Source organism: Gouania willdenowi, chromosome 14 (assembly GCF_900634775.1).
Source record: "Gouania willdenowi chromosome 14, fGouWil2.1, whole genome shotgun sequence".
NCBI classification, from domain to species: Eukaryota; Metazoa; Chordata; class Actinopteri; order Blenniiformes; family Gobiesocidae; genus Gouania; species Gouania willdenowi.
In genome coordinates this window covers 29,297,166-29,309,175 of record NC_041057.1, presented here as the reverse complement: position 1 = coordinate 29,309,175, position 12,010 = coordinate 29,297,166, and the positions used below count along the sequence as shown (strand labels likewise).

Genomic DNA, 12,010 nt, shown 5'->3' with positions numbered 1-12,010 from the left:
GGAAGAAACAAATAACTCCCTACATTATTTTTTTCATAATAATATTCTAATTATTCAGAATAAGATTTTAAATATTTCCAATTTCTGTTTTCCACACATCACTTCTTCAAAACAAATGGTTGAAAGCCAAAACAAACGATGCTGTTTTGATGGAATAATCAATACAAACTACCGGAGCATGGAAACGTGCACATCGTGCATGAATTTGATAGATACATAATGTTTGGAAAGCTTTAATATTTTATCTGTACTGTATTAGGGGTCATTACATGTCATTTTAACACATTTTCAGGGCTTACCATCCACTTCGTTCTCAAAAAATTCTAAAATGTTTACAAATTGTTCCTTAATAATTCAGTTGGAACACTGTACATTTTGAGCTCAACACTTTTTGAGATTTGGACATTTTAGAAAGAGGGGGGTGTGTGTCGATATTTGTGCGTCCTTATTTTTCTTCCATTTTCAGCTTCCAAAATCTGAAAAATTACACCACGTAGGAAGCTTAAATGTGGTATAGTAATACAGCTCCACCTACTCTCTCACAATATATAAAGAGATCTGCTATACATCCTATCTGGTGGACATGTCAGCACCTCAAAATTAGAAAAAAGATTGTCAGGGTTTGGGTCTGGAACATGTTTGGGCCTTCAGTAAACAACTTCGCATATGCCTCAGCTCCCTGTAATTAGATCAGCTTAGAGCTATAAACATAGACTGTTCACATCACTAATTAGGGGTGTCCCAATCAAATATCGGATATCGATCCGATATTAGCCTGAAAACGAATATTGGATTCAAATTTCCCGATTTTCGATTTTTATTATTGTTATTTTTTATTTTTTTCAATTAATTTTTATAAATTTTATTCAATTGTAGAATATTGTAGATATTATTTTGAAGGTTAAAATGTATGTAACCAATTGGTTAATAATACATGGGTCAGTTTTTCTCATACCTACTGTTGCTGACTATTGTTCTCTGCTTGTGTAACATCACTTGATCAAGCCTTGTCTAACATTACACGCTATAAAATAAGTATTTTTTTTTTTTTTTTTTTTATCGTGAAGAAAAGAGAGAAAACATTTTTTTTAAAAAAAGTATGTATGATTCATGCTGATAACGGATCAATATCGATATCGGCCGATATGCAAGGCTGCTCTATCGGTATTATATCAGAAATGAAAACGTTGTATTGGGACATTCCTATCACTAATGATTAGTCACATATATGCATTGGTTCTTGGGTGACTTTTTTTAAACTATATTATTGGTTCATAACTGCATGTAAGAGTGTAATAAGAAATGTGATATCTGTTTTATTTTATAGTATAAAGATGAGTCTTTCTTGGCATATAACAATTTTTCTTTATGCGACTTGCAAAATCTTTTACATGAGTCCATTGTAGCTTGCCTCTGTGTCTTAGTTTTTCACTAGAAACATAAGTTAAAATTAAAAATAACCATTGTATTAGAAAAACATTTACCCTTATCAACCTTTACACTTTTCTTCTGTTTCTTAGTTCCTGGTCTGAGCCGATGTTTAATATGTTTTGGATATTGAACGTGTGTGTGTGTGTGTTCGTGTTCTAAGCCTGTTTGTTTGTTGATTCTTGATGGTATTGTGTTCTTCAGCGGTGGACGTGAGCGCGCTGTGCTCTCAGGACGTGTTGCGGGTGCTGTTTTCACTCCAGCCCGTGCTGCAGGACGCCATTCAGAAGAAGAGGACGATACGATCGTGGGGCGTCCAGGGTCCACTCACCTGGCAGCAGTTCCACAAGATGGCTGGACGGGGCTCTTACGGTAAAGCAGGACAACATATTTACCAGGGTTGGGGTCAATTATATTTGTAATTGCGTGATTGGTAATTAATTACAAGTATTACATATTTATAACTGTAATTGTAATTGAAAAAACATGTTTCTGTTGTAATTGTAATTGAATTGTAATTGAGTTCAGATAGTTCACTTTGTAATCGGCATGAAAATTCTATAAAAACTGTCATTGACAATGTAATCAAACACAAAACTGAGGAACCATGTTATAGTTCTACAGCTTACACATGCATAATTATTAAAATGTGTTTCATATCAAGTTTACCCCCATTAAAAAAAAAAAAAATCAAACAATATACTGACACAAAAAAAGCCCACACCAAAAATATTAAAACCAATATTTTCATGGATAAGGAAGCCTAACAAGGTCAAAACTGACCCGATATCATAAGAGATGCTAACACAAAAAGAAGGTTACGTTTTATGGGGTTATTTATTAATGACTCAGCAGTTGTGATTAATTGTAATTGAACTTTAGTAGAACATGATTACAATTGACTTCCAGGAGAAAAATAGGAATTGTAATTTTAATTGCAATTTTAAAAAATGCTGCTCAACTTAATAGTAATTGAGTTGTAATTGAAGTTGGATAATTGAAGATGTTATTGTAATTGAAAAATGTAATTGACCCCAACCCTGGTTTTTACACTAAAACACGTTCCCAACTTTACTTGAAAGCTTTGAGACACGGAGACAAAGGCCTAGTAGTCGGTTCCCTACTGTCTACGGCAATGTTTCTCAAATGGGGGTATGTGTACGTGGGGAACATGGTGGCACTTGAGGGGGGGGGTTAACAAATGACAGCACAATACACTTATCTGTATAGGAATCTTACACATAGCTTTTCCTCTTGATATCTATTTATATCTGCACCTTATTTTTTTTTAAATACTAACCTTATGTAAATACTTGCTGCTGTTTTTTTGTGTTAAGTGTAAGTCTAAGTCTAGAAACATTGGGTTTTTATAATGTTTATTTTTCGTTTAAAATGATAATCATGATTGAAATGATCTTAATTAGAAGATGAATCAAAAATACAAATATCAGTCTTGGTCCCACACCAAACAGGAGATGACTGGAAATGATGAAAACAATAAAAATATATCTATTCAGTACTGAAGGCATTAAATACTGTTTCATTCCACCTATTTACACAATGGGATTCTTTTAAAATGTGTGTTTATTGCTCATTCATTCAATTATTATGCTCTGTAGTTGTTTTTTCATGGTATTCTGAGCAAAATGTTGTAAGCGGACAAATGGGGTACTTGGATTCAGAAATAAGAGAAAGGGGGTACATAAGGCAAAAAAAGTTTCAGAACCACTGGCTTACTGTGAGGGCACGAGCAACACTTGGTGCTTCTTTTGTGTGTGTCATGTTGGACGTCTGTGTGTTGAAGGAGAAAAACTGTGGATGTTGTCAGATCAATAAGGAGCTCAGGATGTCAGCTCTACTGGGAGGAGCTGTCAGACGCTTCTGTAACCTCACATTCCGATGCAGACGCCCCAACACTTCCCCAACACCCCCTCTCTCACACGCTGCTCCTGTTTCTCCACTTGTCCCACAGGTACAGACGAGTCCCCCGAGCCTCTGCCCATCCCCACATTTCTGGTGGGTTATGAGTATGACTTTGTGGTGCTGTCTCCCTTCGGTCTGCCCTACTGGGAGAAGCTGCTGCTGGATCCTTTTGGTTCCCAGCGGGACGTTGGTTATCTGGTTGTTTGTCCTGACAACGAAGCCCTGCTCAGCGGTGCCAGGAGCTTCTTTAGAGACCTCACTGCTGTTTACGAGGTAAAGAAATGCATCTATTTTCTAATGAAATGACTTTGTACATAAAATGTGTGTTTGTTAAAGCTTGAAAACCTCTTACATCTTTATTAGGCAAGGGAATAATGTGGGTCTGAAACATTTGTCTCTGCCTTTCCATAAAAATAAGAGGTAATCCTGCTAACAGACAAACAAATCAATAAATAAATGCCTGTGAGAATATTACCTCCTTATCTGTGGTTAACCTAGAGAGAAAATCTTAATCTGAATAAACTAAGGTACACTTAGGGGCATCAGTTTCCTTAGGGGAAAAATTTGGATATTTATCAAGTCTGTCTCACTTTTTTTATATGTATTATATTTGTACATTTGTATTATATATTCCTGGAGGTATGCACTTATATTTAATCCATATATAATTAACAGTTTTTAATTTAATTACAGTATGTACTTTTTCTTTCTTTCTTTCCTAGGTTTTAGTGTTTCTTTTCAGTTGAAATATTTCTGGAGCACCTGTAAGAAAAATAAAAAAGCAATTCCCCCCTGAGATAAATAAAGTATATCTAATTCTGTTTCTGATTGAGATCAAACTGTTTTTGGCCCTTGATCTTAAATTTGAAGTTTGAAGCTGTACTATTGAAATTTTGAATATATTTGGATCTGTTGTTTTTTCATTTTCTTTTTTTTTTTTGATTTGCAAAAGTAACTGAAAAGATTAATATGACACATTTTTTTGATCATCTTGAATAAAATTGCATTATTTTCAGGGAAATTCAGTGGGTGCTTAATATTGTCTCTTCTCATAAAATTGATTTTTCCAATGACTGTATTTTTGTGTGTGTGCATTTTTTTACATCCTTCCTCCTTGTTGTTCTACAGTCGTGTCGACTGGGTCAGCACCGGCCCATTTCCAAAGGTTACCCTGATGGTCTAGTCCTGGTAGGGAGCAGCAGAACAAAGAATCCTTCAGATCAACCGGTCAGCGAGTGGTTCCTAAAAGCTGCCAGCAGCAACAGCGACGCCTTCACCAAACTCAAACTCTATGCACAAGTGTGTCGCCACAGCCTCGGTACGTGTTGCACATTCAAACATACAGTATGGACAATAGATCATCAACTCACACATCAATCAGATGTCATTAAAGGTTATTGAACCTCCTGAAATCCTGCCAAACGTGCTTAATACGGTTAATGGTGTTTAATGGAGGACTCTTTAATTTCATTAATTTATGCATGGAAAAAATGTGCTGAGATCACGCAAATTTTTCGCCAGAATTGATGCACAGCCATTTGTTACACGTGCTAAAGTTACACATCAGACCACTCGTTTTACAGCGAGAAATATTGTAGAATTGTATGATATTTTCCCAAAACTTAAAGCCCACACGGAGGCTGCTGTGTACACACAATCAACACATCCACTACAGAGTTCTAGTGTAACAATTACAAATCAAACATAATGTAAATTAATCAGCAGTAATTACCTTTCAAGCAGAAAAGTCGCTAATTCCATCTTCTACTCCTCCAGACCATACACTGTAAAAAAGACGGAGATCTAGCTCCGGGAAAGGGGCGGGGCCTGTGAGCAACAGCTGTCAGACAGTCCATCAAACACAATCCTGGCTCTGAATGGTTCTTTTTGCTCAGTCACGGTGCATTCTGGAAATCTGCCAAAGGCTACAGGAGCAGCTGGAGCAATGAGCCTGTTTTTTTCACACAAACTACAAGTTTGATGTTAAGCTGTCCTTAGATAGTGACAGCTTTAGCAAATATGATAAAAAGTAACTTTTATAAGAGTTGCAGACTGCACCTTTCAGGGCTGAAGTGAAGTTTGACATATCACATCATATTACTAAATTTTTTTTGCGAGAATTGACATCTCTATTCCTTCACCAAAGTTGCTTGTAAATGCCTGTTATTTTCCCAAAACATGCATGTGAGGCTATATTCAGTGTTACATTGCACTTAATGCTTGATTTTTGTGAGAAAATAATAATAATTTGAAAAACAGTTATAAAAACATTACCATTTCAGTCATATTGGATTCCATGTTTTTTATTCTAAAACTCATTATCTCTAAAATATAAAATAAATTCTAAATAAATTTTAGTTTTCATTTAGTTGTAATGTAGTTTTCATCTGGTGGAAAAGTTTGGTTGATAAAACTACGAGAGATATATTAGTCGGATAAACAGATAGGTACAGATCTCCACACCAGTGTCAATTTTGTCAACTAAAAGTTTTCATCATAGTTTTTGTTGACTGAAGTGACAATAACTACACTCACTATACTCAGAGATGTCCAGAAAAAAAAACAAGTAGGCTTAAAAATAACAGTAGAAGGCTAAAAGACGCTGCAAGTTTCCGCTCCTGCGGGCCGATGATGCGCAACATCTAGGGGGGGGCGTTATATTAGTGGCTTTTCTTCTGTCTATTTTGTAGCACTTGTCTTAGCATGATGTATTTTCTCACCTAGATTTTGTTTGCATGATGCATTTACAAGTTGAAATCTGGTATCAATGATAATGAAGACAGAATTGAGCATTATTATCAGTTTACCTCTTTCAGTTGAAAATGTACCAACTTATAGTATAGCAGTAGTATGGGCGCTTGGTCTCTTAGTAGTCCGCTGTAGAATGCTGTCTGGCACTGGAACATATCTGCACGATTAATATCATTTTTGTGTGGTTTGCTTGTAGTTGGTTTTGGTAATATATTTAGTTTTATCAATGCACATTAATATTCATAATATATCTATCACAAGCGCATTATTATTTATAATATGTCTTATATATACCCTTACATTTGTGATTTTCGTAACCCAGTAGCCTGGACGCAGGACTTTTAATTTGTGATTCATGATGATATTGATCATGAATGTTTAAAACAAATACATATTCAATTCCATAGAGAGGAATAAAAAAAACCCTTCAAATTCTACTTTTTTCAAATTTGGTCTGTGAATTATTCTTACCAGCGACTCTTTTCTGTGTTGAATCTTTCTTTAAGATAATGTTTATTTAATTTAGTTGAATTCAGTAATGTTGTGAATGTTAAGATTTATTATATTATTGGGGAAATGTTTAGAGAGAATGATTGTTTTCCTTCAGTTGCAGCCGCCAGATATTTGTTTTGACCAGCAGAGGGTGCTGGAAACCTGGTGTTTGGTTGGGTAGCAGCTATTCTGCGCAATGAAGAAGAGATGCTATGCGCAAGCAGACAGAGCTAATAAAAAAGCCTGACTTTTACAGATATTCACGTAATATTACAGATATTCTTCCGGTGCTAAAGGGATAAGAAATCATTTATGAACGTGTTTAAAAGTCAGCGGCCAGAAAGAGAGTAGTAGGCGATTCCGCCCACTGCCTACGCTTCTGGACATCCCTGTATACTATAACTATACTAAAAATCAAGCTGATGAAAAGTATATCACAATATATTTATATTTTTGTCAACTATTAACAAACAAAACTATGATTTTGTCACATGGGACGAAATTTAATCGGAACTCATGTCTGTGTATATTTACAAACATTTATACCATCACATATCAGGTTGATCAATGGTAATTAAATCTTTTAAAAAATTCATAAACTCTTTTTCTTTTTAGGAGAGTAGCTTTATTGATCCTGCAGAAATTTACTGTCAACTATATCTATAAAAGTTGTGGTCAACTAAATTATTAATGTAATTTAGTTGACTTAAACTTATCTACGGTATAACTGAAATAGTCTTCATGACTAAATTTTGACTAAAACTATCAGCCACTGCTGAACTTCAGTGGAGAAGCTTTTAACAGAGTGGAAAAGAAAGTGTTAGAATTACTGATGCGGAGGAATTTGATTGGTCCTCACAAAACCCTTAACCTGACAGAAACCCATGGGGATGAAATAATGCTGCACTCTGAGCCAGGCTCTCCCGCTCATCTGTGCCTCACTTCACAAATGCACTTAATAATGGTCTAAAATGCACTTAAACGGCTTCTTTTTTTTTCCCAAAAGAGTTGAATCCAACTAAAAATAACACACTTGATATTTGTGTAAAGGCAAATGTCATCATAATGCTTCTGGCAATAGACTGTATTTAGTGCTGGGTAACTGCCACCTCAAGGATTTGATGAGGTCTCCCGTGTTGGATGCCTGGCTTCGTCAGCTCTTTGCAGGAGAATTTCCACCTTCAGCACCTCTCGCTTCAGCGAATGTTATAGTTGTTTTATAAAAAGACTCACAGAACAGAAAGCGTTTCTGCTTCAACTAAAGCGCCGCATTGAGTGTGATCAGTGTGGGAGAATGTGGAAATTGAGCAAATAGTGTAACTTTTTATCTTCTCTGCAGAGATTTACAGAGGTGTAAAGAGTACTGATTAGGCTTTACACCGATTTCATCGGCTATATCGGATCGGCCGATATTTTGCATTTCATGCAATTAATGTGATCGGCTGTAATGTCTTAATTCGCCGATCCGATCAATGACGTCATTGTTGTGATGAAACGTTCTGTAGATGTTCCCATTGCATTGTTTTATCGCTCATTTACACCAAAGAGTTGCTTTACGTGACACGGCTTTATTTCACTCGCATTTGTGCACAAAGGTGGAAACCTTTGAGTGAACGGCAGAAATGTCGATCGGTTGGAGCGGAGCAGCATGGCGCCAGACTTCGTCCCCAGTCTACTGGCTCTGAAAGCAAGGACAGCGTCTGCTGTTAGTGTCTGTGTGTGTGTTTGTATGTGTGTGCGTGGTTGTTTTGTTGATTCAGCCGAGCCTAGAGCGGAGCGATGCGCTCCGGTTTCAGGGTGATAGTGTGTGTTCGTGTTTGTGTGTGTGTGCCCCACCTCTGCTATGCACCTCTGAATACGGACTATAAGCAACAGCAGGTTTTGCAATGCCACAGTCAGGAAATATGTCTCCTTATGCTGATGGAGGCTTCACGTGTGTCTCGTCTTCAGACTGTGGTCGGAAGACACAGGGGCGTCTAACTTCCTCCCCAGGCCGATATCCTCAGCTTCAGGGTTAACTCCCTTGCTTCTCAGCAGTCATTGAGTATGACATGGGACTCCGCTTTAATTCATCAGCTGCAACCTTTATTTTGCTAATCACTAAAAACAGCATACAGTTTATAATCGATCTTCTCCGGTCACACACGCTCCCTCACTCCGCACATGGTCGAGCAGTTAAAGGGCCACGCACCTACACACTCACACACTCTGACAACAAGGTCAGAGTGTGTGTTGTCCCGAAACATGGTACCATTTGATTTGCCGTGAATCTGTACAGGCAGTACTGAAGGAATTCGGTCAGTAGCAATCGTGTAGTATCCTACTCAATTAGAAGTACTGTTACTTGTTGAAATTGTACTCAAGTACAAGTTCAAGTAAGTCATACATAAAATACTCAAGTACAAGTTAAAGTAGCTCAATTAAATAGTACTCAAAGTAAAAGTTACTAGTGGATTCTGATCAATATGAAAAAATAATCACAAAAAATAATAATTTACTCAGTGACGGTTGGGCGTAGAAAAGTAAGAAATTATTTCTTTAAAAAGTACTTAAGTACAAGTAAAATTATGGATTTCAAAATTAATATCCCCCCTACAAGTATGTTGCTGAAAATGGAGCTTAGGGGACAACATTGCTCTGTAGGGGAGCAAACTGACAACGTCGGGATCCCCTACGCTCAACAGCGCTGGCGACAACCCTGCTATTATTAAAAGTTCTGTGGTCTCTGTTTTCCAGCTCCATACCTCGCCTCACAGCCATTGGACAGCTCCCTCCTCATCCAGCCCAGCCCCCCAGCCTCATCCAACCAAACATCAACCTCACAAGTATCGAGCTCCACCTCAAACACAGGTGGACAACAACACACCTCAACCAACGCTGCTGGTTCCTCACTTCCAAACACCAATAGCACCAGCAGTGGAGCAGGAAACGGTTCCACCACCTCCAGCAGCCTCGGCTCTTCTGCAAACCAGCCCGGTGGGGCCATCCCATCAGCCAAGCCCAACTCATTCCCACCGTTTGGGAGCGTAGCCAGCCAAGGGCCAGGAAATGGCCCTCAGAGCGGTCAGCAGTGTCAGCAGGCTACTAGCCAGAGTATGGGCACCTCAGGGGACAACTCCAGCACCCAGAACCAGGGAACAACAGAACCTCCTGAAAGGTATCACACCTATAGAAAAACCAGTTCAGCCACTAAAACAATATGCTAAGGTTTCATTTATTCAGACAAAGTTTTTTCAGGACATTTACTTTGAAATTTCCTGGGTTCCTGGACAACCTGAGAGTGGTCTCAGAAAGAACTCATAACGACACATAAAAGCAATCAATTGAAGCTTTGATGCTTTCCTTATTAAGTAATTCATAAGGATACATCAAAGCAATCAGTAGACGCCTCTGTGGAAGACTGACAGTTGGCAGTGGAAACATGTCAGGAGATCAAAGTAATTTTCAAAGTAGATAAAATAAATAAAAAATAAATTGGAAGACCCTAAACAATAACGTCAATAAATAAAATAAAAACAATGTCAGATATTTTAGAGTCAAGTCAATGTAATTCGATTTTTTTTTTTTTCCTCGAGACACCAATATTTGTTAGTCACTGTTAATTAAACATTGTAACTTTTGCTTCTGGCAAGTGTCTCATATCTAATGAAGTTGTTTCCATGTGTGTAAGTAATGTTCATTTATATAAACATTTCACAGACAGAGGTCCAAAGTTCTTTACATATCAGCTCATTCACACTCACATTCACACACAGAGCTGGGACTGAGCTGCCATGCAAGGCGCTAGTCAACCACTGGGAGGACCTTGGGGTTCAGTGTCTTGCCCAAGGGCACTTCAACACATAGACTGTTATAGATCGGTATTGAACACCCAACCTCTCGATCAGAGGACGATGCGAAACATTTAAATATTGAAACATCTGTAAAACCTTGTCATGAAAGCGTAAAAACTTTTTTTGAAATTTAGGTGTGTGTATTTTCATGGGTTATGGAAACGAAGCTTCGAGCACTGTTAAAAAGCTATATTATATGTTAAGATGGACATTGTAGTTTAATTTAGCATCGCCATAAAAAATAGTGGCATTAGTACTTTCATGATTTATTCAGATTTATTTTGATTTGCCTTGTTTTTGATGTAGCAGAGTTTCATGGTTTCTTTGCAGATAAAATTGTGTTTGCGTTCTCTGTGTGAAACAATGACCACATGCTGAGAGTGTGTAACATTGTCCTGTTTTTCCCCCACAGCACTTTGGAACGAGAGAAGGTGGGCGTGCCCACAGACGGCGAGTCCCATGCCATCACGTATCCCCCTGCCATTGTTGTTTACATTGTGGACCCTTTTAGCTACGAGGAGGCGGACAGTGGCTCGGGCCCAGTTCCGACCAACTCCAGCGTGTGGACGCTGGGTTTGCTACGCTGCTACCTGGAGATGCTCCAGTTTTTACCTGCGCACATCCGAGGATCCATTTCTGTGCAGGTCAGCAACTTTCTCCTCTGGTAATCAGTTTGTGTCCTCAATGCAGGGTTTTTCAACCTTGGGGTCGTGACCTGAAATTTCTAGTCATTCAAAAATTACTGCTTAAAAGTACATTTTCACATTTTTTTTTTTATTCATTATTCTTTTCTAAATTAAAACACCACACACAATATTAAACAACTTTATTCTATATTTTCACTTTCTCCAAAAACATCTAGTAATTAAAGTTAGATTTATAGAAATATCTTAGCTGGCGTAACTTTCTTTCAATTCTAATGGTGTAATTGATAATGAATTAAAAATATGGCTGAATCATAATTGTAATTTAAAAATCAGTTGCTGTCGTAATCGTAATTAAATTGTAATTCAGTTTACATGATTGACTTTGTAAGTGCCATGTAAATTCTATAGAAATTCTCAACTATAATTTAACGCAATACTTTGGAACGTTACAGTTCTACATATATGTAATTAACAATTATCATAATGTGTTTAATCTCAAGCATTCCCACATTTTACCATTTTAAAAAAAATGTAATCGAGGGGTATAAAGATACAAAAAGGCTCAGATGGCCACACCAAAAATAAATAGTTAGGAAAGGAATTAGATGATAGATACTCTATTTGTTTTAAGTGTTTTTTACAGCTTATTATTTGCAATAGAACTTTAGTAATTGAGAATGTAATTGTAGTTGACTTTCTCAAGATACAAAATAATAGTAATTTAATTGAAATTTAAGAAAAATGCTGGTCACTGTAGTAATTGAACATAGGTAATTGAAAACTTAATTATAAATGAAAAATGTAATTGACTCCAACCTTGTTTGTAACTCAGTATAAAAAACATAAACAAAATGTAATTCTAGTAGGAAAAATAGTATCTTGTGTTGCCAAAAGTTTGTGATATCAAAATGGGGTCACGACTCAAAAAAGTTTGGG

General features: G+C 37.1%; 1 protein-coding gene across 1 annotated transcript in view; it reads left to right on the top strand.

Annotated features, from left to right (window-relative positions):
- The window catches only part of med13a (mediator complex subunit 13a), a 161,866-nt gene that overhangs the window by 133,172 nt on the left and 16,684 nt on the right, over positions 1 to 12,010 (top strand). The window contains exons 17-21 of the mRNA XM_028466211.1: positions 1,633 to 1,800; positions 3,401 to 3,624; positions 4,480 to 4,669; positions 9,331 to 9,751; positions 10,840 to 11,071. Coding sequence (XP_028322012.1) covers positions 1,633 to 1,800; positions 3,401 to 3,624; positions 4,480 to 4,669; positions 9,331 to 9,751; positions 10,840 to 11,071 — 1,235 coding nt within the window. The remainder of the gene's footprint in view (positions 1 to 1,632; positions 1,801 to 3,400; positions 3,625 to 4,479; positions 4,670 to 9,330; positions 9,752 to 10,839; positions 11,072 to 12,010) is intronic.